Source organism: Terrapene carolina, unplaced genomic scaffold (assembly GCF_002925995.2).
Source record: "Terrapene carolina triunguis isolate 2854851 unplaced genomic scaffold, T_m_triunguis-2.0 Scaffold33715, whole genome shotgun sequence".
Lineage (NCBI taxonomy): Eukaryota > Metazoa > Chordata > Testudines > Emydidae > Terrapene > Terrapene triunguis.
This window is the reverse complement of record NW_020698066.1, coordinates 4,359,413-4,386,123: the sequence shown is the minus strand read 5'-3', so window position 1 is coordinate 4,386,123 and position 26,711 is coordinate 4,359,413. Positions and strand designations below refer to the sequence as shown.

At 37.1% G+C, this 26,711-nt stretch overlaps 1 protein-coding gene across 1 annotated transcript in view; it reads right to left on the bottom strand.

Annotated features, from left to right (window-relative positions):
• The window catches only part of LOC113409489 (protein PTHB1-like), a 476,973-nt gene that overhangs the window by 405,994 nt on the left and 44,268 nt on the right, over positions 1–26,711 (bottom strand). Inside the window, exons 7-10 of the mRNA XM_026663464.2 lie at positions 19,756–19,840; positions 15,400–15,580; positions 14,170–14,299; positions 2,690–2,871 (exon numbers count right to left, since the gene is read on the bottom strand). Coding sequence (XP_026519249.1) covers positions 2,690–2,871; positions 14,170–14,299; positions 15,400–15,580; positions 19,756–19,840 — 578 coding nt within the window. The remainder of the gene's footprint in view (positions 1–2,689; positions 2,872–14,169; positions 14,300–15,399; positions 15,581–19,755; positions 19,841–26,711) is intronic.

The following is a 26,711-nucleotide window of genomic DNA, read 5'->3' as shown; positions in this document are numbered from 1 at the left end:
ATGGTGAGAGCGCCCCAATTTTTTTAAAAGTAATTTTAACTCCTAACTCTTCAAAGTATTTACTTGTATCTTTCTCAGAATTACTTTTATTCCCTCATAGTAAGTCTATTTTAAAAAATAGGATGCATACCTTCCTAAATAACAAAAAATGAAACCTTCGCGTAATAGGAAAAAAATTAATATAACCTTAATTATGGGGTATCTATCAATACTTCCATAATCCCGCAAAAACTCTAACATCTAGAGTGTATAAATGTTTCAAATGTACTCCAAATTAAATGTAATCACCTGATCCACTTCATTGACAATATAGCCTAGAGAAAAAGATTTTGGTGGGGAAAGGAGCATCAATTCAATTTTCATGTTAATTTTTTAGAGCCAATGGGAGATGTCACATTCAAGTCCTTTCTTTATCTAGGCGGGAAAAAGACAGCACCTAAGAAGTTTTCCAACTCTCTTCTGCAAGTAGAACTCAAGTATGTTCTATAGTGACCACTTGTATGGACAAAAGGACAGTTCATTCATTATGCCTATTCAATTCTTTTTGCTAAGATTTCTAGCAACATTCTTCTTAGTGCCCATTGTGATGGTGAGAATTTTATCATATGGTCATCTGTGCACTAGGAACTGGACTGAGACCACAAGTCCACCTTACACAGAACATCAAGCAACTGTCAGATCAACTTTTGGTCACTATCAGCTGGGCTAAATTCAATTGGTGGCTGAGATGTGAAAGGCTCTATTCTCAATCATCTGAACCATCCAGATGGATATCACATAACATAACAGTTAAAGGAATAAAGAACACAAGACCATTGCTCACACACGAAACCACAAGACAGAAAAGTTAATGGTTCGCTTTAGTTTAAAGGTTATGTATACAGTAATTGAATGACTGCCTATGTTCCAGAATCTTTGGTACTCAACTATCCCTGAACAACAGTTATTTTAAGACTTTTTTCAATGATATGAGGAAAAAAAACTAAATGTAACCCATAACATGCAAAATTAAAAGGCACTTATACGCCCCCAAGTGAAAGACTTCTGTTGTAATAGGGATTTTCTGAGAAGTTTTACATGCAATTAAAATGAGATCAAAACCTCACTAACACATTTCTCCAGAAGGAGGTGAAAATTCAGGAGACATGATTTGAACCTGAAGCTTCACACCTTGCAGAGAAAATGCAAAACCAGTGTTTTTCAAATTTAGGTTTAATTTATTAAACAATAAAACAAATATTCACAGCAAATTTATCAAGTTGTAAGAGTTTCATATGAGTACTATTAATTCATTTATGTTAGAAAAGGAATAAAAGGGTAGGTGTGTGGTTTGTTCTCTCATCGTCTTCTTTTGTTTTGGTTGTTCGTGTTCTTGGAACTATGTGCACTGAAGCAAATTACACAAAAATCTGTCCATCAGTCATATAGTTACAATGACACACTCACAAGGTTTTTGTTTTATTTTTGTTTTTCCTCCTTTACTTCTTTGGTTTGGTACTGGCAGCCTGACAAAAGAAAATCTCCCAGTGTTCAGACACTTATGAGGATGTATCATGGTAAATCAGGCATTTTAATTTTGAAAGCATTACAGCGTTAACAACTGGTTATTGGCTTTATTAATTTTCAAAGAGCAGAACAAGTTGAAGATGACCAAATTATCACAACAGTAATGGTCATTAACTAAATACAATTTTCTAAGGTTCTCATAGATTCAATTTCTGTAATCTATAACTTGCAGAAGCAATCTCAGGAATCCAGTAATGTGCAGGTACCAGGGTTTCATCTCTTATTTTCCCTAGCTTCTGATTGTGCATTTCTTTTATTTTGCTACTTGTTTACCATGTATTCTCACCAAAAATAGGAACAATTTCTTTAGTGTATTTTTAAAAATTCATTTACCTGACCCTGGCAGGCACTGAAAGGTATTTAAAATAATGTCTTTCATAAGTCTAGCTGAGACTATTTTTTCACAATTCCCAGTAAAATTGTATGCTTGTGATTCTCCAGGCAAGATAATTGAGTCATTTAAAAACTCAGCTACTAAAAATATAATCTTGGACGGAACTGTTTCCAAATGGTGTGCCATAAGTTATACTACATTTGGTCAAGTAATTAGGTGTGCATGTAAATTCCACAGTTTGAAATGATCACTTCTTTAGTGCGGGGCAACACATTTGGTAACTCCTTTACCATATTCAAGTATTACTGACTTTGAAAGAGGTAACAGAAATGTGACTTTAACACAATTCATTCTTTGTTAATTTCATGAAATTCTAGAAACCATGTTTAATAAAAAACAGAGAACTGGCAACACTTTTGTTCTTTCTGAAGCCTGAGAAGTGCACTAGACTATATTTGTGAAATTACTGAAATTTTCTTGCCTTTTTATAGGAGACTATACCCCACTGTCAGTTTTTTCTTTGAAATACAGCACTAATAAGCTTGCTCTAACATCTGACATAGGCCTCCTGCAGGTTCCAACAGGCGTGATGAAAACAAATACCCTATGTGTCCAAGAGCCACACAGTCTATGGTTTTGTTTGCACATTTGAAATTAAGAGACAGTGAAATGCTTTGACTTGAATACATTTAATATTACATTTCCTACACACTGTTAAGTATGGTCAAAATATAGCAAAGACAAAGAGTACTGAAAAGTGCTATATAACTATGTGAAGAACGGATGTACCTTGTGTTTTTGTGGACTCCTTGATGATTTTCTGAAGCTCTTTCATTTCTCTGTCAAGTTCTTCATAGTTTATTTCCCTAGATTCAACCTTAGGAGCCTGGAACAGAGAAGGGTCGGTACCAAGGTAGGAACACTGCAGGTGCCCACTGTCACTCAGAGTAACTATAACACCTTTCAGATCTCTGCATAGAGAGAAAAAAAGCTCATTAAAAAATTGAGAAGAATCACACAATCAATTATAAAACTCTATAGGGTATTTTCTGATACTGTTTCTAACAAACAGTCTGCCGCTATAATGATATTTTAAACAAATCTTTAAGATTATTTGACCAAGCAAAAAACAAACATTTGTTATATTCACATTAATAATAAAATTAATCATGTTTATTATGACATTGCCCAGGGACCAAGCAAGAATGCCGCCACTGCCCCCATTTTAGGCACTATACATACATACAATGCGATAAAGTCCCTGACCTAAAGAGCTTACAAACTAAATACAGGGTAGTGGAAAAGGACAGACCAAACAAACAGAGTAAATAATACGATGGTTGCAAACATCATGTTTGTTTTGGTTTTGACTGATTTAAATCCTTTCAGTGAAATTAGGTTAGGAGGAGGATTAGTTAAATGAAAAGACTAAGGAAAGGAAGGAATAACACAGGTTGGCGCAAACAGCCAATCAGTGGAGAGACTGTTCAGAGTGCCAATCTCTGGCAAGATCCTATCTGCAGTTTCTTTTCCAAATGTCAATTGGCTGTTTGGAGGGGAACGCCCCACCCTGGTCTTAGTGCCCCCCAGGAGGTCTCGCTTGCACTGTTCTGAGTCCAGTGGATACTGGGGAGGGGGGGGGTGGCCGTGGGTAGGCCCCATTTTACCCCACACACACACTCCCAGAGCAGCCTACTTGAACTGCTTTCTGCAACTAGTATACCAAATATTTTGCCTGTATTTTGTTCCATCTAATCATGTAACATACATATAAACTATCTTTGAAAGGTATTTAATAAGTCATAATTAAAGGAAAGCTGCCACCCATTCTGCTTAACTTGAAATTTGTTATAGGTAGGAAGAGGACTTTCTCAACATGTACTAAATAAACAGTAAAGCAATCCTGTTAATGTAAGGCGATAATAAAGCAGTTTCCATTCTACTTTTAAATTGGTTTCACATGTAGAACTTTAAGGTTTAGTATTTTTTAAAATCATGATAAGTCACCACAGTCTTGGCCTGCAATATATCCTTATTCGAGCCCTAGGCCTCTCCAAAATAGACATTGCCATTGCTGTCAAACATAGTGATTTTCTGGTGCAGAGACTAGGACGAAACTATCAAAACTTCAACTAGTTCCTAGATTCAAAGCTTCACTTAGATGATCAAGGCTAATGTACCATCCCACTATACTACCTAGGCCTGTCTAGAAGATTTCATTATACCAAGTTCATGCTGTAATATTACTTTTAAGAAATGACTAAACTACTGTAAATCATGTATTTGACAGCCATTTGAGAACCTACTGTAATATACCTTCCATTAAAAAATTCTGGGTTTATAAAAATAATTCAAAAATAATGGTATTTCTCTGAAGATTTGGCATTTACACACACTACAAAGTTCAAGACTACACATTTTGTTTAACCTTTGGGTTTTTTTCAGTGGGGAAGCAGGTTGTGGGTAAGGAAAGGAGTTATTCAAGGAAAAAATTAAGGGTAAAATACGAAGGACTAGCACTTAAGTAGGACTAGGTCTAAAGTACTAAATGGTCTGAATCAACTCCATTATTATCAATGAAGCTAAGTCAATATAAACAGCTGAGGACCTGGGATAATATGTTCAAAAGTAACCTCTGAAACTGCAACTCTCCCTAGGTACATTTATGTTTGGCAATCATATATTTTATTGACATCTAATTTACGAGCCAAACCAAAGTTGAACACACAAATCAGTCATTTACACATTTAAGTAGACTGTTGCCTTTGCAAATGCAATTTGCCCTCACATATCCAAATTTTGGTATACTCACATGTTTATACACAAAAAATCGTGAGCACAATTTTAGAAGCTCACTTAAAAATCTTCTGAATATCTGAACTTTAAAAATAAAACTATGCCCATTTTGGTCAACTGCTCTTTCAGCCATTAGGTCCTTTAAAGCTGCTACGGCTCAGAAACGAATGAGTTGTTTTAAGAAAGCAGCATAACAGGCAATATTTTTCCTTTGCTTCAGCTAGGTTTTTGAAATGGCTTTATGTTCCTGATGGGTCCTAAAAGCTATGGTGTTTCATATTTATTTAAAATGAAATATCTATAATTATATGAAAGCCTTCTTATGGATTTTTCTCTTGTTAATTCTTTTTGTGCATTTGTGGGTACATTAATATGACAAGAGGGATGTAGCTAATGAGTTGTAGCAAGTGAATTATGATGCATTAATTTTTCTGTTGGAATGTTAGTCATCCAATCAGATTCCTTTATTTTCTCAGGCTTTTAAAATGTTGTTTAAAAGTGTATTTAATAGTTTTATAGCAGTTTCCCCACAGCTACTGCACCCATACAATATCCTGCAAAGGCCATTACTTCATTTGGCACATTTTACACTCAATCTGCAATTCCAATTACTTGTTAAATTTCTTTTATTGACTGTTTTACTATACATCACACAACAGTCAAAGCAACACTGAATCTGAAGGGACACTTTAATAGTGAAGAACTCAAAATATGAAACAAATTATTTTGGTATTTAAAATAACATTACTGAACAAAGCAACTCCTACACACATATGGTAATAATTTGAAAATCTACCTTTTATTGGATTCTGAATAATAATGGCATATGTTTTTTGTAGGTCTTCTCTTACAAAACAAATTGTTCACAACATATTTTTTAACAAATTTAAATGCTTTGGATATTTCCAGTCATACAATACCAAATCTGTAATTCAAATAGCTGGCTTCATAGAATTACAGATTCAACTATTCTGATTCTTATTTTAAAAACAAACTAAAACACTATTCCATCACTTTTGCCACAATCAATTTTTACATTTTAAAAAAGTATTTAGAGTTTAATAGTCAATATCACTTATTTTCAAGTCAGTCTTTCAAGAATTACAGAAGCAGCTTGGTTAATTTGAGTGATGGCAGTTGTAAACTGCTAAATTAAAAAAAATACATAGAAAATGCTTTATGGTGTTACTTTTATTTGGTTGTCATTATTTAATCATTTATAAAGAATGGAATTAAGAAATTAATTCCTAGACAATACTCAAGGACTTTATGTCTGATTCTCATAGACTTTACGGCCCGAAGCGACCAACACGATCATCTAGTCTGACCTCTTTCACATTGCAGGCTACAAAGAACCTCACCCACCCACTCCTGTGATAGACCCCTAACCTCTGGCTGAGTTACTGAAGTCCTCAAATCATGATTTAAAGACTTCAAGTTACAGAGAATTCACCATTTACACTAGTCTAAACCTGCCAGTGACCCATGCCTCATGCTGCAGAGAAAGGCAAAAAACCCTGAGAGTCTCTGCCAATCTCATCTGGGGGGAAATTTCTTCCTGACCCCAAACAAGACGAATCATGAGCATGGGGGCAAGATGCACCAGCCAGACACCTGGGAAATAATTCTCTGTAGAAACTCAGAGCCCTCCCTATCTAGTGTCCCATTGGAGATATTTGCTGCTAGCAGTTGCAGAACAGCTACATGCCATTGTAGGCAGTCTCATCATACCATACCCTCCTTAAACTTATCAAGCTCAGTCATGAAACAAGTCAGGTTTTTTACCCCCTCTGCTCCCCTTGGAAGGCTGTTCCAGAACGTTACTCCTCTGAGCATTAGAAACCGTCATCTAATTTCAAGCCTCAACTTGTTGATGGCCAATTTATATCCATTTATTATTGTGTCGACATTGGTACTTAACATAAATAACACCTCTCCTCCCTGGTATTTATCCCACTGATGTATTTATAGACAGAAATCATATCTCCCCCTCACCCTTCTTTTGCTTAGGGTAAACAAGCCAAGCTTTTTGAGTCTTCTCTAATAAGGTATGTTTTCCATTCCTCTGATGATCCTAGTAGCCCTTCTCAACACCTGTCCCAGTTTGAATTCATATTTCTTAAACAAGGGAGACAATAATTGCACACAGTTGTCCAGGTGAGGTCTCACCAGTGCCTTGTATACTGGCAATAACACTTCCCTATCTCTATTGGATATATCTCGCCTGATGCATCATAAGACTGCATTTGCCTTTTTCACAGCCGCCTCACATTGGCAGTTCATAGTCAACCTGTGATCAACCAATAAATCCAGGTCTTTCTCCTCCTCTGTCACTTCCAACTGATAGATCCCCAACTCATAGCAAAAATTCTTGTTGTTAGTCCCTAAATGCATGATTTGCATGATTAAATTTCATCCCATTTCTATTACTCCAGTTTACAAGGTCGTCCAGATCATCTCCTCACACTTTGGTCACCTTATTGACTTCACTGGACTTACTCCTGATTTACACCAGTGTAAGTGAAAATTCTTCATTCTGGATTATAGATACTGCAAACCATGTATCCAGAATGTCCCCAGAAAAGTTCCTCACTACTACTTTGCACCACTTCAACTGCAGCTCGGTAAAGTGTTTGATAAAATGAAGGATAAAGATCAGAAGAATGGAGAGAGAAAAGGGCTACCAACATGAAGGAATGGGAGAAAAAAAAAATGAGGCTTCCACTCAAAACAACCTGTTCACCTGAGATACTCTCTGAGGTTAGAGCCATTGGCTGGGATTTTCAAAGAAGACCTAAGGGAGTTAAGCACCAACTACCAGTGAAATTTAATAGGATCTGGGTACCTAACTCCCTTAGGCGCCTTTGAAAATCCCACTCCTTATGAGAAGTCCTTGAGAAAGGTTCTAGTAAAGAAAGGAAATAAATGCTTTCATAGATAACGCTTCCCCAACCTGTTCCATGGAGACAATCTTAAAAAAAATTCATTTGTTCACACACATTGGAGTTATTTTAAGGATACTTATATTATGTATTTAAGATGAAATGCACATCTGTGATGAGGCCAGCACAAGGCATAGACAATACTTGGGTAGTACTGAAGTAGTGCATAGGTTTTTGTGCTGCCCTTGTGCAGAGAGGTGAATTTCACCCTTTTTGACTAGTCCACTTTTTCGGTTACATGACAGCTTTTGAGTGGCGATTTCAAAAGACTGCCAGAAGCAAGCCCACTTATTAAATTTAGGATTCTTTTTATTTTTCTTCTTCAAACTTTCCCCTGCAAAGATCAGGCTAGAAACTTGCTTTTTTATTTTATTTTTTTTTTAAATAAAAGCTGAAATTCTCACTCAATCACAAGACTCTAGGAGCTAGGGCTTTAAGAAAAAACATCAAATATCATGAGGAATGCAATTTAATCAGGAGAGTTGGCAACAATGGATGCTATTCTTTACACACTGCAAGTAGTCCCATACAATTCTTCAAGTTCTAGCTCTCCAGAAAGCCCTCAGACATGAGAGAATTCTCAGTGTGTAAAGTTAGGCACATACGTAATTTTCTGCAGGCTCAGAGCCCAACTTAGGTAAAGAAATACAATCACACCACATATTTTGTAGCACTATAAACAACATAAAACAATCTTTTCAAAGAAGCCTTTGAAAATGGCAATATTTTGTACATCTCTCGCCAGTATGGTAGTAATTGATTAATTTAATCACTTTCTTCTTTCCTACCAAACATTTCCTTAAAGTGGAATTAGGTGTAAATGTAGAGAGAGCTTCTAAAAATCCTTGTGTTTAACTTCTCAGATCAAACAACGTATTATTATGGCATACTCAAATTAAAAAATACAGCCGTTCAGGTCATACTGTGTGTCGTAACTGGCATCACTTCTGTTACAGCACCACCATGCAAAAAAATGGAAAATCTTTCAGCAAACTACAGACTTTGATTCCTGCAGTTTTCTTTCCATCAAATTGTGCAGTAAGTGTTAAGTTTTGCCATTTTTATATGGTGATGCTTTAGCAGTTGTGGTAGTTGTGGTGATGTCAGTTATAATAAGGAATAACAGATGGGCTGGAGTGAAGAACAAAGTATTTTCTAGCATCTGGATAGCTGTAGAAACTGAATAAGTGGTGCTTTTATTTTTAACTCCACCCACTACTACCCATTATTTGATTGCATTTTTACATCTTTTATACTTTCATTCAACTATAATCTTTCTTCATATTTTTCTCATTAACTTCAGTTCCTGTTGCCTTTGTGGTGTTTGCAGACACACAGCTGCATACAATGCATTCACCTAACCACACAGTCCACTACATTTTTGCAGTAGAGAACAAGTCATAACTTCAACTTTGAATTTGGACCAGGTTTATTTTTTCTAACTCAAATTAATCACACATTTTAATTTTCTTTTTAAAAAATTATTGGAAGCCTAAACTCCATAAAACCCAGCATATTTGATTTTTTAACTGATGGTTAAACTTCATACTTTTGAACTACAGTATTTTGATTAAAACTTTCCATAAAAACGTGCGAGTCAAATTGCTATGCTAAAATTCAGTTTCAAACTTAGGCCTCAATCCTGCAGATGCATGCACCTCAATTCAGCTAAGAATTTAAGCACGTGCTTTGGTGAACAGGGATAGACTGCTGAATTGGTGCCTTAAGCACATGCATAATTTTACTCACAAGTAGTTCCATAAAGTTATGTACATGTTTAAGTGTCTGCAGTGTCAAGGCCCAAGTTATAATCATATGCATGAGATAAGGCCTCATTCTGTGTGGCTACTGAACAGCCTAGAAAGAAGCACACGCATTTTACTTGTTCTAAGTAAACAATACAGGAATAAATTATTACAGGATTTACTAGACAATTTTGTTATGTAGCACTAGGAATAAAAATTATTTGAGTCTAAAAAGTTACAAAGTTTAGTTAAATAATTTTGCTAGAAAGCAACGTTTTTTATTATTTAGCCACTGACATATAATAAAGTAATTGCCTAGTTACTAATTATTGACTTATAGGAATAATTTAGAGCAAGTAGTAAGGTTATCACATGCTATAGTAGTTTCTTCTCAATATTATGTTTCCCTTCCATGTGTAAGAAAATGAACATACATGTAGGTTTAAGTTCAGTGGAAGAGAGTATCAGTACCAGTCCCTTGGATGAAGGTACACAAGTTGTGTTGCTTTTTAGCATCACCCAACCTCAGAGGGCAAGCACCAGACTAGTCTGGGAATTTAGTCGGAAGCAAAGGACAGGAGCAGTCGGTTAGAGTAACTCTCCTCTACAAATAGGCTTTTGAACCTGCAGATAAAGTGGAAAGAAAATTCTTGAAAGCAGCCAGTCATTCTCCCTGCTCTCATGGTCATAAGGCAATCAACCCCATAAGCACATCATGTGCACACAGTGCCAGGATGAGACAGATATCAAGCTTCTCTTCTCCATTCCATAGGTACTCTGCTTGGCTATGGTTATCATTGATGGATGCCCCCGATCTAGGACAACAGGGCTAGAAAACCAGAAACAAGTAGCAGAGCGAGTGTGTGCACCAAACATACACATACAGAAAACAAAAATGAAAAAAATAAAATCAAACCAGGCAGAATGATACATGTGAGAAAAAGAAAATGGTCAAAAATAAAAGAGGAGAGGTAGCAACAGCAAGGGCATGGTGCAAGGGGAGCACATATCCACCCCAAAAGGAGACTGCAAACAAAAAAAGGTTGGATGACTGAAGAGCTGAGGACAAGACTTCCTGCCTCTTTCATAGTTGTACCATAAGTGTTATAGATACCATAGTGTTATGATGTTGATCTTGGGGAAAGCTACTGGGATCACAAAAGGAAAGCAGCTGGTAGGAGGAAGACCATATGATTTGGCCTACTGCAGCAGACTATCATTCCAGTAAATTGGGTACTTGTCTCCAATAGTCGCCTTACAACTCTCCTTGCAATGCACCTAGCTGACTTTGCAATATGTACAGGGAGGGGGAAATTCCTACCCAGCACCTGCAGTGATCAATTGGTACACTGAAGCAGAAAATATGGCAAGCCTTATTTTATCATGTTTAATTATAATGCTGGTCATAAAAATATTCAGTCCTTCTGTAAATTCTATTAAGGGATAGATGGGAGAATTACAGTTGTTTGAACTATTTTAACTTTTCTCAAAGTTAATAGCAAGAGGAGGTAAAAGGAGATGCTATAGCCACAGCCAACACTACCCAATGTCTTGTGACAAAGACATAAAATGAGAGAGAGAAAAAATAACCTTTCACATATAAATAGTATTAGAAAGAAATTTCAGATCTGAAAACTACTAAATTGCTTTCTGTTGTCTTACAAGAAGTTATAAAATTGCATATTGCTACTTTAGATTAATTTCTTCAGCCAGCAATTCTGAAGTGATACAGCAGTCACTGCATTTCTACATTTGAGTCTGTAAAAAAATTCTTCACCAAAGTTTTTCCTATATTACTTCTAACTTCAAACAGATGCTTAATTTTTTACTATTCCTTAAACAGAGTCATGACCTAAAACATTAACACACTAGCCTCTGAGTAGATGATACATATGTGGTGGGTAGCTGCTGCAGATGTTCATACATTAAGTATGGCACACTGTCATATGGGTTATGGCTCATCCCATTAATAAAGAAGATGTACAGGAGGACTATGGTTGTCTTTTGGAGTTGAGTGGAAGGTGTGTGAGGATATAAAGCACAGCTAAGGCTCACTAGTAAGTTAAAATGAGAGCATACTCGAAGAAGACAGAAAATAATTGACTAAACAAATGACTTTCAGATGCCAGGGTGAGTTTGCTGGGTTGGCAATTAGGGGGAAAGATTTTTTTATTTGAAAATTTACTAAGCAAATTTGATACAGTGTCAATGAGAGAAACATGGAACCTCACAATGTCATTTTTACAGCACCATTTGTCAGGATAGAAATATAGCCAGACTTGAAGTTCAATACAGAATTAAGTCTGGTTTCACCTTCTTAAGCGGTCCTGGTTTGTTTGTTTTTAAAGTATATGCTCTACTTTTATTTCATGAGTTTTAAACATTTGAACTTTTTTCAAAAAACAGTTTTTTCCCACCTAAAATGATTGATACATATTTATTACCTTAACTCCATCTTTAAAAATTTGCATCTGGGAATTTAATATTTTAAGAAGTTCTATAGATATCTTTTCTCTTAAGGTAATAAATGCTTTCTATTTATTCTTCAGTGAACACACAATTCCATTACCAAATAAAATGAAATTTACCTGCAAGATAAGTGAAAGTAGAAGCTTGAACTCTGGTTACTTTCACTGACTTGTTCTTACCTGTCACCCCTTCTAAAAAGGAGCACTGAAAATTTAAAAATGCTTAATACTTAATTCTTAATACTTAGTTCTGTGGATTTACTTTTACATTTGCTTCAACAGAATCTCTCCTATATGAAGGGCAAGTACAGTGCTTTCACTCATGGATAAAATACCTATAAAAATTCACAAGAGTAAATTACTGTCCAGATTCTTACCCCCAGATTTCCGCTCTCAAGAGTGAGACAGACTGAATACCCCTCTTGGGAGCTTGCTGCATCTCATGGATAGTAAGGGAAAGGAAGAAGAGAAGCTCATGGTGTAAGGGCAGTAATGGGAGCAGCAGATGTGATATCCTGGCCAACTGCTTCCACCTCAAAGGACGCTCAATCAATCTGTAGCTCCTGTTGAATAGTCAGAATTACTAATAATCTCTAGGGCTTGCTCAGAGTCCTCCAGTGTCTAGTCATTCTGAGAAGAGTTCCAAATCCACGAAAGTCAACTCTCATTTGGACCACTTCCTGCTTCCACTCAAGGAAAAGAACTGGCAAGCCATTTGCATCCTTAAACCTCAATGCTTCAGTTTTGTTCTTTACCTGGCCAACCACATAATAGAGATCCTGGTACAGATCCTATGCTGCCTCTGGAGGTGGAACCAAAGTGCATATGCTTCCAACTTCTCCCATCCCTGCCTGAACTCATGTCCATATGTGCAGGTTCTCATAGCTATGCATACATAATAATATATATTATAAATGGGTGCATGTGACTGTTGCTGTATATCTTCCTCTTCTCTCCATAAAACAATACTGAGAAAGATGACAGGCATGGAAATTCTGAATATGTGAAATTACAAAATATTGATGTGAACATGTACTTGGCAAGACAATCTGGGGGAAATTATTGGTTCCTCAAAAATTCACTAAAAGCAAAATCTTGAGGTTTCAAAATCCATGAAACAGACCAAAAAATTAGCAAAAAAAAGTTTTAAAAAATTGCACTAATTTCTTCCTGCCACAATTAAACCAACATTTGGATAAAGTTTATATGCACACACATAACTGTCTATACTGTATTCTATTTTTAAAATGTTACTCTGATTTCCTGTCATAAAAATAAATGCTTAACAGCTTCATGTATTTCTTACCAGATTGAGATTTTTATCCCAGACTTCAAAAGTTTTAGACACAAGCTACTCTGGCATATGCTGTACCATTAACTTACTTTTTTATTTTACACTGAGTGTCCCAGCAGGATACTTAGTGATCTTTTTACACTTAACACTCACCCGATGAAAGAGATCACAATTTGTACTCATGTTGTCCCACGTTACGTTAATTTTGTAATTTTCATTTATTCAAAAAGCATTAGGTAACCACTGGAAGAGAACAAAAAGCTTTTGTAGCCCTCTTCAGAGATTCCCAGTCTTAATATATCTTAATCTTAATGAGAAAACTAGTTACTCAGACTTTGCATTTTCCCTTGATTGTGAGCCTCTGCACTTGTGAAAAACATGCAACCTACAAGTCAAGAAATAAGGCTACTTAATAATTGTGTCCCATTTTCTTCCACTCTGCTTGCTGTGTGTCAGTGATAGGAAACAAATACGTGCAATAGTGTCACAGTTTCTTTCCTTGCTGTGAATGCAAAATTGAATAATTTAAACAGATTACTAAACTAACTTAAAAACTAGCTTTATAGTACAATAATCCATTTCAACAAGAGCCTCTGGAATTCAGCTGCAATTAGACTGATAATGATGAATAAATTCCCATAGAGACTCCTACTTTCTTATCTCAGAGAAGATCGTATTAGACTGAAGTGCTCTCTTGAAATCTTTGAACCATCTATCATTCTTTCACAAAAGAAATTATTTTGTCAGAAACAGAGGCCAAGTTTTGTCCTCACTTACACCAATGTAAATCCAAAGCAATACTAATACTTGAACAAAATTATTCCAAATGTATCAGAGTAACAGCATAAATTGATCCAGGGAACATACCATACAACAGACCCAAAACTATATTTTTTCCTTTTATAAACTACCTTTTTGTTGTTAAATACTATAGGAATACTTATTAGCATCTGTAGAGATTTTTTATTTATTTTTTTTGCTGGAAACAAATCTAAAAAAACGAAACTTTTACAAAGTTACTTACTGTAAATTGCCCACTTTTACTGCTACAGGAATATGGGGAAGCTGAGTGGCCCACTTCAATGTCACATCCTGATAAACATGCAACATGTTATTATGGTTTCCAACCAGAGTATTTATTGTTCCTTCAGACACTGTTAAAAACATAAAAACAGTTTTAAGACAACAGATGTTTTCATGAGCAAGTGTTTTCCTTTCAGGTTCACACTATTTTCCTTTTTTTTTGAGGGGGGGAGGGGGGAACAACTATTGCATATTTGTGAACAGATTTGTTTTCCTTTTTATTTATAGACTATTAAGCAGTCAAAAAGAATAATAAAATTACATAGACAATAACCAAAAATATATGTGATTAATCATGGACACTGATTACAATTATATCAGTGTGTGAAATATAAAAAGAAGTGCCGGACACATTACTGGTACTTCCAGAACTCTCACTCGTAAGTGTTAGTACCAGAAGTCCCAGAATGCCCCAAAAGTAAAATATCATGGATTTGTCATCATCGCTATGAATGCACTGGGATAGACATGGCACATCACACACATCGATTAAGTAATTTTAATCAAAGGACTGTCTATCACATGTTTACACAAGAAATTACAGAAAGTAAAATAAAGATGATTATAAGTTTGTAAAGTTTAAATTAACTAATTTAATATAAGATTTTAAAACTTATTCTTTGCTATTCTGGTACCAAAATGGAACTATAGATTCTTAATTCTGGTCTTTATCAATTAGTCAGCCAAGCTTTATACCATTCAACCACAGAATCAGAGTACCTCACAAGCATTTATCCTTACAAGACCCCTAACTTTCTTACATTCTTGCTGCATTTAAAGCCCTGAAAAATTAATTGATCTCAGCTGCTCTGAGGCACCACGCAACATGCTTGAATACCTTAATCTCGGTGAACTTTACCTCTCTTCTACTCCTACCTTATGTGCCTTATATTTGAATCCAGGCAAGATTTTGCTCTTTTTATTTACTATAAGTGACTTACAAGAAAAAGTAGCAAATAGAACCCAAATTTTAGGATACTTGATTCTTTCTGTTCTCTGAAAAATTATCCACTTCAGTTACAAAATGTCAGGTACAATTTGAATTCTACATAAGCTTTTACTATATTAATACACAATATACTCTAAAGATTGTATTTTCTTAATAAAAAAAATTCTTAGTTTTAAGTGTAACTAGGTCAAAGATTCTAAGTTGAATTTTTCTTTTACAAACCTGAACAATAAGGAAGGAAGCAACTTGGACTGCAATCAAGTTTTTTCATGAATCGAATTTGCCCATTATCCTTAAGGCAAAAGAAATTTCTCTCACCAAGCACAAAAACAGAGGAGGTCTGATTAAAGGACACAACACATATATCCAGTGCTTGCTCTCCAATGTTTAAAACCCAATCCATCTTCAAAAGAGAAAACATAACCAAAGATCAGTTAACAGCTATGTGTATAATAAAAGGCTTAAGAAGAAGGTTCAGTCTACATCAAATCAAATAAATTTTCAGCAATGTAAGTGAAAAGACAAAATCAGTTTGGGGGGCAGTAAGCGGGAAAGAGGTAAAATGTTCTATTTTTTAGATGCATATTATTTTTGGGAATGTTGTGATTTTCCTGATTCCAAAAAATAAAACACTGTTGGAGAGAGCGGAAAGAAACCAGCCCACAAACATTTTATGAAATAAACCATAAACACATGCTATGCAATTCACTCTGTAATATTTATTGTTCAAAAAATAAAAATGCATACATTGTCCAAAATGAAAAAACGCTTTGAAATCTGGAAATAAACCACAAAGTCCCCCATTCTACTAACCAGTTAAAGTTTACCACCTCCTTTGTGTCTGCCCTTAGGTATTGCTAAACAAACACTTGACTGATGCCAAGCTGGTTTAACAGGAGAGCTAGGCTTCTAAAACTGATAAAATTCTCAGTTCAACTGTCCTGTATTTTGTGGTTTTGAATCACAACTTTCCACCACTGTGATTAAAAAAACGAGGCATAACCTCCTTCACAAACATACTGGTAGAGTTGAGGTAACAACCTGCACCTTCCATTTTAAAATGCTAAAAATGAATAAAAGAAATCAGGGTTGTGTTACATCAGCCACTTTTTGGCAAATTCTTTCTGTTCTGGGATCAGCTGATACCCATCATATTGCCTAGGTAACAGAAAGATTCCATAAAATGTTTGATTTTTTTTTTTTGCCCTGTGAAATTCCAGTACTTTGTTAATTTGATGGATTCAGATTCCATTAAGACTCCAACCAAGAATGATCAGAAATTCCCCCCATATGTCCTTCAGTTACTTTTATAAGTTTAGTGTCTAGTTTAATTTACAGTCCCTCATTGGTAAAATGTGTGTTATGTTTGTATTACCCTCTGTTCAACAGAGCTTTCCATATACTTCTGGTAGTGGGATCAAAGGTGAATTCATAATCTTTCTGAAAGCTCTATCAAGTGCCATGAGGAAGGTGGGGCACCAATCCTCCTCCTTCAGTCAAACACAAAGGTTGATGATAGTTACGGAAGAATTTTTGAACCCTCACAATGTAGTTCACGGCTTTTGTCTCCCTCAAGAATAGCCCTGTTTCAACAATCAATATAGCTGTGCTCCAATGCCTACACAAGAACATGCAGGGATTTGCACTGATAGAGCTAGTTGAAGCTTAGCACTGTTTGTTCTTAATTTAAGGGTGCAAATCCCTCATGTCCTTGCCCAGTGCAGCTACACCTATTGCTGGCCACCAGCTGCTGAATTGAGGCTACCCCTGAGAGTAGACAAGGTCTGGAACCGTGTTAGAAATTATTCTTTTCTCAACATAATTTAGATAGAGTTCTGGACACCCATCCATCAGAAATTTGGGATGAGTGAACATGGGAAGTTCTTATTTTTTCTGTCCTATTTTTATTGCCTCGGACAAAAAAGATCTTCTTGTACTTTTCTCTGCATTCTTGGATGTCATCTTCAGCAATCTGGACATAATATTCTTTCATTTTCTTTTCACAGGCAGAAGCAATTGCATTAGTTATGCATTTTTCCCCCGTATGGATACTTGTACACATTATCAGCTGGTATTGTTTATGGTAAAGTGTATTGCAACATACTCTAAGTGGGGTTACATTTGAAGACTGTTCTTTGATGCCAAACATATTACAAAATACAGTCCTCACCTACTTAGCAGTGTTAGTCAAAGGAAACATAGAGACTTGTTATCCAAGAGCTGGTTCTCTACTTGCTTCCATGTGTAAATCAAGGTGTTGACTTTGATTTATATAGTACAAAAATGTTTGAGTTCTGACTCTTCCAGAGATCATCTCTCCTCCCCATATGCCATAATGGAAGATGAGGTCAGCTGGACTATTTAAGCTAGCATTTTCTGCAAAAAGGAGTACTTGTGGCACCTTAGAGACTAACAAATGTATTTGAGCATAAGCTTTCATGGGCTACAGCCCACTTCTTCGGATGCATAGAATGGAACATATATTGAGGAGATATATATACACACATACAGAGAGCATGAAAAGGTGGGAGTTGTCTTACCAACTCTGAGAGGCCAATTAAGTAAGAGAAAAAAAAATTTTGAAGTGATAATCAAGATAGCCCAGTACAGACAGTTTGATAAGAAGTGTGAGAATACTTACCTGGGGAGATAGATTCAATGTTTGTAATGGCTCAGCCATTCCCAGTCTCTGTTCAAGCCTAAGTTGATTGTATCTAGTTTGCATATCAATTCAAGCTCAGCAGTTTCTCGTTGGAGTCTGTTTTTGAAGCTTTTCTGTTGCAAAATTGCCACCTTTAAGTCTGTTACTGAGTGGCCAAGCTCTAAGATACAACCACATTTGCTCCAATCCCTCAGACAGAGACAAGCACCTACAAGATCTCTATCAAGCATTCTTAAAACTACAATACCCACCTGCTGAAGTGAAAAAACAGATTGACAGAGCCAGATGAGTACCCAGAAGTCACCTCCTATAAGACAGGCCCAACAAAGAAAATAACAGAACACCACTAGCTGTCACCTTCAGCCCCCAACTAAAACCTCTCCAGCGCATCATCAAAGATCTACAACCTATCCTGAAAGATGATCCCTCAGTCTCACAGATCTTGGGAGACAGACCTGTCCTCGTTTACAGACAACCCTCCAACCTGAAGTAAATACTCACCAGCAACCACACACCACTGAACAAAAACACTGACCCAGGAACCTATCCTTGAAACAAAGCCCAATGCCGACTCTGTCAACATATCTATTCAAGTGACATCATCATAGGACCTAATCACATCAGCCATGCCATCAGGGGCTCGTTCACCTGCACATCTACCAATGTGATATATGCCATCATGTGCCAGCAATGCCCCTCTGCCATGTACATTGGCCAAACCGGACAGTCTCTACAAAAGAATTAATGGACACAAATCTGACATCAGGAATCATAACATTCAAAAACCAGTCGGAGAACACTTTAACCTGTCTGGTCACTCAATGACAGAGCTGCGGGTGGCAATTTTGCAACAGAAAAGCTTCAAAAACAGACTCCAACGAGAAACTGCTGAGCTTGAATTGATATGCAAACTAGATACAATCAACTTAGGCTTGAATAGAGACTGGGAATGGCTGAGCCACTACCAACATTGAATCTATCTCCCCGTGTAAGTATTCTCACACTTCTTATCAAACTGTCTGTACTGAGCTATCTTGATTATCATTTCAAAAGTTTTTTTCTTTTACTTAATTGGCCTCTCAGAGTTGGTAAGACAACTCCCACCTTTTCATGCTCTCTGTATGTGTATATATATCTCCTCAATATATGTTCCATTCTATGCATCCGAAGAAGAGGGCTGTATCCCACGAAAGCTTATGCTCAAATACATTTGTTAGTCTCTAAGGTGCCACAAGTACTGCTGTTCTTTTTGCGGATATAGACTAACACGGCTGCTACTCTGAAGCCTAGCATTTTCTGGTGTATCCTAAATGATCAAGCAGTTGTCAGTGCAGTACCACCGAGGCGGGAATTCCTTTTCCCCACTAGTCCAAAATGGCCTGAGTATGTCAGCCTTAAGGCACGATGTAAAAGACGTTAATTTCCCAGGTTTTTCACTGCAAGGGTGAGGGGGATGGGCAAGGAGGATGGGGGTCAGGAGGATGGGCGAGCTGGCTATTTGGGGAAATGTCTTTTTCCTATATAGTGTTCTGTTTAACAACATACATGAGGCCCCAACTTTAACAGGGTGCATTTTAGAAATCTAACAAACTAATCATAAAAAGACTTTAAATGAAATTTTGCTTAAATTTTTAAATGTACACATATTTCAACACATTCCATCTTGATAGAAATTAACATGGAATTAACCCTTTCTGTTATATTAATTTCTCCTTTCTTAAAACAGAGAGCTTAATGAATATTTAGGTCCCAATCCAAATCGCAATAAAATTTACTCAAGTCTTTCCATTGTCTTAAATGGAAGTTAGATCTGGCCCTTAGTGACAACACAGTGTTTCAATCTGTCAGTTAGTCTTCTCTCTTTTTAATATTTATGCACTGCAGGGTATAGTTTATGTAAAATAAACAGGTCTTACAACAAGCCTTTTTCCAGAACTCAGTTTTTGCTGCTCTGTCTCCTGTCTTTCATCAGCATCTGTTGCAAATGCCAGCACTTGGTACCTGTTATAAAAAATACAGATAGTGTCTCTTTGCAGTTCATCAGTTTTACATCAAATTTTAAAATAATGATAACTATAAAGGCTATGGCAAAAGCAGAATCCAAAAATGTTGTCAGAAAACCTACTGTACAATGTATCTGTTGATACCATCATTCTTACAGAGCACATGCACTGAAGTATAGTATCTAGATAATGGATTTAAAAGTAGTATTGAAAACATGCGGTCAGATTGAGATTTTTTACCTTAAGGATACATGCTTATCTAGTAGTAGTGGAAGATTTCAGTTTTTTAACTTTATGTAACACCGACCCAGCAGGATCGAACTGGGAACCTTTGGAGCTTAGTGCATGAGCCTCTACAGCAGGGGTAGGCAACCTGCGGCACGTGAGCTGATTTTCAGTGGCACTCACACTGTCCGGGTCCTGGCCACCGGGCCAGAGGGCTCTGTATTTTAATTTAATTTTAAATGAAGCTTCTTAAACATTTAAAAAAACTTATTTACTTTACATACAACAATAATTTAGTTATATATTATAGACTTATAGAAAGAGACCTTCTAAAAACGTTAAAATGTATTACTGGCACGCGAAACCTTAAATTAGAGTGAATAAATGAAGACTCGGCACACCACTTCTGAAAGGTTGCCAACCCCTGCTCTACAGCATGAGCTAAAAGCCAACTGTTAGCTAAGGCTGTAGAGCAGACTCATTTTATCTCTCTCTTTAAGTGGTCTCTGTGCCACTTGATGGGACCGAACTCCACACCCAGAAGGTGTGTGGGTTACATTTACATTAATTTTTTTTCCACAAAAAAGTTCAGATTTTATTTTGTTTGTTTAAATTAAATGTTAGAGGTGGATGCTATAAACGAGAGAGAGAGGCCAGAGACAATTTATTACAGCATTTTGGAAATAGGACCTTAGGGCAGTATGAACTTTCCTCATTTAAAATAATCTCTAATTTAAAAAAAACTTAAACTAAAGCTGAGACAGAGTAACACTTGCCTACCTTAGTAAAGACATGTTTGAGAATTAAATGGTTCTACTCGGAAATGTGTCTCTGTAAAAATGGGACTAGATGAGTTACATAGGTTTCATTTTATAACAGACAGCCCAGCAAACTGAGTCAAGTTGGCTTCTTTCTTCTCACTCATTCATTATCAACAGTAATAAAAATTATGCAGGCCTATATCTGCCCTTAGTTACACTTATGCAACCCCCACAATGCTCAAATTATGCCCTTAGTGACACCTCTATATTTCCATTTCCTTCCTGGGTTTGCACTGGCGTAACTTAGTAAACAACCCTGTTCCTGTTGCACGAGGAATTGAATCAAACACATTCTCTCTTAGTTGGCTCTGCAGATCCAACAGGAATAAAAAACAGTAAAAAAATATGTTAATATCTTACTCTTAACACACATGGGATAGATCAGCGAGAGTAAGACTGTTCCATTTTTACAATCACTTTTCAGAGAAGCAGCACACTTTAAAGCACTTTCAGATTAGAGATGATATAAAAGTGTAAAGTATTATCACAATATTATGAGCCAAATGTATTGAAGAGTAAGTGTAACAGGGGTATTCAGCACATAGTTGATTTCAGACATGCATGCTAAATGCCTTTATCTTTATCATTTAGCACACAATCCTACAAGTCGATAATTTTCTTAATACTCTAACTGGCCACTTTCAAGACATCACACTCCCTCACAAAACTAATCAATGCATTTTAATAATTTTTGCAAAGCTTCACCTATAAATTAGGGCCCAGTACTGGGAATATACTGAGTCAGCTCCTATTAAAATCAGGCTCAGTCCAACAGAGGGTTCCAAGTGTCCCAATTCTCCCTGATGATTTCAGTAACTTAACAGCAGATTAAATATATTTTAGTTTATTCTAAGACAAAGTTAAATGTTAACACTATCAACTCTCACATTTTTGTTTTATTTCTGTATTTGTGGCAATGGCTGCTAAAGGATTTTTCTTAGTGGTTTTAACTTTAAAGAAGATTTTAAAATTTCTACCTGAGTTGAGAAATGCGATTATTCAAAAGCAATTTTTCTATGACCTAAATAAAAAAACTAAAACTGCTGTTGGAGCTACAAAACAAATATTACCATATCTCTTTCCAACTTTGCCTTCTACACAAGCAAAAACACTCTGTTTTCAAACTACAGAACACTTAAAATAGATGTTGCAGATTCTGAGGTGGGGGGGAAAAGAGAGATTTTTTTTACCACATAAGTATTCAATGACATGATTTTAGGCACCTGACTTTCTTGTCCAAATCAGAAACATTGGACCAAATACAGTATTATTTTACAATATAACATGGGGGCAATCTACATTTTTCAGACCAGTCTCCCACAAATCACAAAAGTGCATTGATATCTATGAAATGACTGATTGAATGGCAGTTCCTTGTAACACTAAAATCTTAAAACCACAGAACCCACAGAGGGCCAAACAAACCTATCAAGCTATTTAGTATTCTTTCATGTCACATCACATGTAAAATAACTTAAATATGGAAAGAGATGTTACTTTCAAGCTCTGAAAGTAAGAATCAATTTAATAGCCCTTGCTTGCTGAGGTGAAGGCACTGTACTGTACAAATCTCAGGATGGCAGAGAAATTCAGAGCAGGACAAATTGTTCCATATTGCCCTATTAGAAAATACCAGTCCGGATGGTGGCACGTTGAGTTTGCCAAAATCAGAAAGACATATCATTTCTTTAACATAAAACATTAAAAACAAAATTTCTTCTGCTTTGCTACATCTGGGTCCTATTTCTCCCTCACCTTCGAGGGCTCAACTGTGCATTCAGCTTTGAGATATAACTTATGTGTACTCCCTTCCAGTATCCTCCCCTTAGCTTATATGGAATATTAGTAAATCCTACTTTGCAATGTACCATAATACTTCAATAATTATATTACATTATGTCTTTCTCTCAAAGTATTGTGGCACATTACATGTATCAAAATCCTGAAGGATCTCACAGTACTTCACAAACTATACAGCACTACTAAAACAAACCTGTGACAGATATTGCAACCACATGCAGTATCTTTGGGGGAACATATTGTATTAAGTTTATGTATCACTGCAGGCCAGGGATAGTATGTATGATTCTGTTCTACTCCACAGGACAGAAACTAAAAAGATGGATGAGGTACCACCCCCTATGAAGGTTTGTGTATGCTGGTTCAAACTGGATTTTCCAGAGACCAATAGACAAAGAAAGGGTTTTTAGCATAAAAAGGCTGTTTTTAAATGGACTCAGAGCTTTCTTTCTGCAGCAAAAGGACAAGGCATTCTGTCCAAGGGCCCCAACCCTTGCAGAAGGGTTGGAAAGACTTTGACCTACCAGGATCCCATAAGACTAATGGGTAACCTCTGGTAAGCTTTTTGCATGTTTATAGGAACTTTTATTGTTTTTATATGTATTCTCTGTAATGCTTTTGCTCTAAGAATAAATGCAGTTTGTTTTGTGAAAGCTGATTGGTAACCAGTGTACACTGTTGTAGCCCAGGAGAAAGCATTAACAACCACATGTGCTGGACCCCAGTTAGACCTGCTGGAAAAATCACAAATGAGATGCAGAGGGACTGCAAGCAAGCCGCAGTCTGAAAGGAGAGACACATGGGTTTCCACCCCAAGAAAGGTGATGGGTAGGAAGCCTAAAGCCATAAGAGGGTGCCCTCAAGGAAGACAAGGGGTTGGGGGGGGGGGGGAATCAAAGACACGGTTAATCCTGAAACTGTGATAAAAGCCACAACCGAAGTGAATGGTGACAGACAGACAGACAGAGGGAAAGTTTAGCCAGAGACATTACAGCAAACCCCTAATCTCTTGAAATGAGCTGTGGATCTTTAAATTACCATGAATAGAAACCAAGACCTCAGTTTTTAAAAGGTGTCACCTGGAAAATTCACAAACAGTAAATTATACTGCTATCAGTTATCCACCTTGGAAAGAACTGACTGATGCCAATTTTCTATTTACTTCACATCTTTGTGCTTATATCACTATACCTTCCCCTGGTCAATCCAACTATACAAACTTTACAGCCTATTTAGTATCCAGGAGTCAACACAAAATAGTCCCAGTAGTAGAAAGCATAAAGGCTCCATTAACTGAGTATGTTGTTTGAGAGATAATAGAAATTCTGGTGCTAGAGAAGTAAATATTTATTGTGGCAGTAAAGCACAAGCCAGGTTGTGTTACCATTAAATAAATTGTACTCTTGAGGCATAAAATGCAAAACAGAAAAAAATGGCTATATTCCTCTAAATGCTTTGGGTTATGATTATCTCTAAAATCTTCGTTCCTCCTCCCCCTCACAAAGATGATGCATTTTGGCTATAAGCCCTTATGATAGAGGAAAATGTGCATTTTTGGTCTTGAAAGCAGATGAACTTGTCAGATTGGAATGTTGAGTAGGAGTTTCATAGGAATCTGTATGCTTCATGCAGATTAATTCTTGCCAAAAGAAAATTGCTAAACTAATCACAGTACCCTTAAACTATATCACTGATGTAATCAGGCCCAAATTCCTTTGCAGGAAGCATATTTTGCTTTATATGTGACTTGAACTAGTGACATGTAGGTAGAGACTGACACATAACTAGCAGATTCATAATCTGCGGGTTGCTATGATTGACCAGCACTGCATAGGGTAGGAGGAAGGGGGATTAAAAATCATTGGGATGGCTGGGAATATTTCCGTTCCAAGTTGCTAAAATATTCAGTATTCCCAGGGGAAGCTCACGAGGCAGACAAGGGATGGGCAGGACAGCTACTTCAGTAGCAGAAGAAATATTGGACCTCTGGTCATGAAACTTGCTTCCTCTACTCCAGACAGGAACTTTCTTATGCCTTCCAGGTCATTGTTGCTGAGGTGGGACCCCGAAGACTCTAGCAGACACCAGGTCAACCCCTGGGAAAGTCCCCACCCAGCCACCAGGTCAACCCTGGCTCCCACCTGGCCACCAGGACAACCCTGGCAGCACGCACATCTGAGCAATGGCAACAGGTCACTCAGCTGCTCTAGAAGCAGTTCTTGACTACTCTCAGTAACCAGCAGCAAAAGAATGTAGGACATCGAGACAGATCAGCAGTGACAACTGCAGTCAGACTGGCCCACAAAAACAGGGAGCAGATCACCAGGTTGATGGGGTGAATACTGTGACGTAGCTCTTCAGATCCATTTCATTATCCCTTCACAGGGATGGAGAGTGAAAGAGATGCAAGGCAAGAGCACTTCCATAAATGTATTAGTACCAGTACTCCCACCTCCCTAGCTGAGTGTTTCAGTATACCAAACAACAGCAGGAGACATAGCAGTCAATGCAAGTGCTACAATTCTGGGGGAAGAAATCGCAGCGGTAAGTAGATGAGGCTTTAGCTGCCTTTAGGGGAGAACTTGAGAGACTTGCCTCAGTCAGGTAACAAGGGCTTATAAAGAACACAGCTCCCTTCAATGCAACCAGTGCTTCTGCAGGCCCCTGCTTCTGCACTGCAAAGTATAGGGGGACTTATCAGGTGTAGCAGGTGGTTTTAATTAAAGGTGAGTCCCACACAAAACTAGGGAGATTACATTCCTCACAAGAACAACAAGCAGGTTTCATCACATAGGATTTTTTACCTTATGTTCCTGGGACCCCTGGTGGCCAGTGCAGAATTATGGCAGAGCACATGGCAAATCAAAGTCTGCAGCAATATCTTTTATTGGACCAACGTCTGTTGGTGAGAGAGACAAGATTTCGAGCCACACAGAGCTCACCCACTTTGTCTCTCTAATATCCTGGGACTGACAACTACAACTACACTGCAAATACATTCTTATGTATTTAATGATCACTTTGATCTATACACAAGTGAATTGGCCTGGCTTCCAGCTGTGAGTTTGTCAGTTCTCAGCTGATGTCTAGCCCTTGGCCACAGCTGGTACTCGGGCTGCCAGCATCACATCTGTTAGCACTCAATTGCCAGATTATGCATCCCTCTCTGAAAGGGAAAGGCCAGCAGTCCAACACCAATTTTAACACTTCTCAGTATTGAACTATATTCAAAAAAGTCAAGAAGCCCAGGATCTCCAACGATAAGATAAGAAAATATCAACACACTGAATCTGAAAAAAAAATTACCCAAAGTAAACTCCAATCACTGCTTGAGCCCTTGAATTTTGATTATTTGGGAACATGCTTTTGCTTTCCAGCTGACTTCAGCACCCTAAAGCATGCTCGGTCAATATCCACACTTCCAACACGTGACCCAGAAAATAGAGACCTGATGGCATGGTATGCATTTCTTCCTAGTTACAATGAAGCATCACTATGAAGACAGAGGTCTCGCTAACTGGATCTTCTAATAGTCAGGCACATATGAGGAAAACTGTTTCTGAGTCTAACTGCACCAAGCACTGATTCAAAAGTCAGCTAGCCACAGGCTGTTTATTGTCAAGTAGCCAGAAAAATTACATCATTTCCTACATGGTTGCCACTGGAAGCCAGTAATCTAGAACCAGAGACTTACTGCCACTGGCTAAAGCTTTAAAGACAGAGACTGGTTGTTCCACAGACTTGAAAAACGGTTAAAGTATTTTATCTTTCAGATATAATCATAGTTTACCAGCTAGTAGCCTGGGCCTACATTAGAAGAGAAATTCATGATATGCCATCCTTGGTTGAGAAAGGGCTTCGCTCTTCCATAATTTCAGCCTGTTAGCTATGGCATTCTGATGAGATTAGTGCTCCTGACTAAAAACTGCATGCATCCTATTATTCTTATTATCTCATCTCCTCAGCCCTGTTTGTCTCATCAGCCTGTTATGTATGGTCTTAGACTGTAAATTCTTTGGGGCA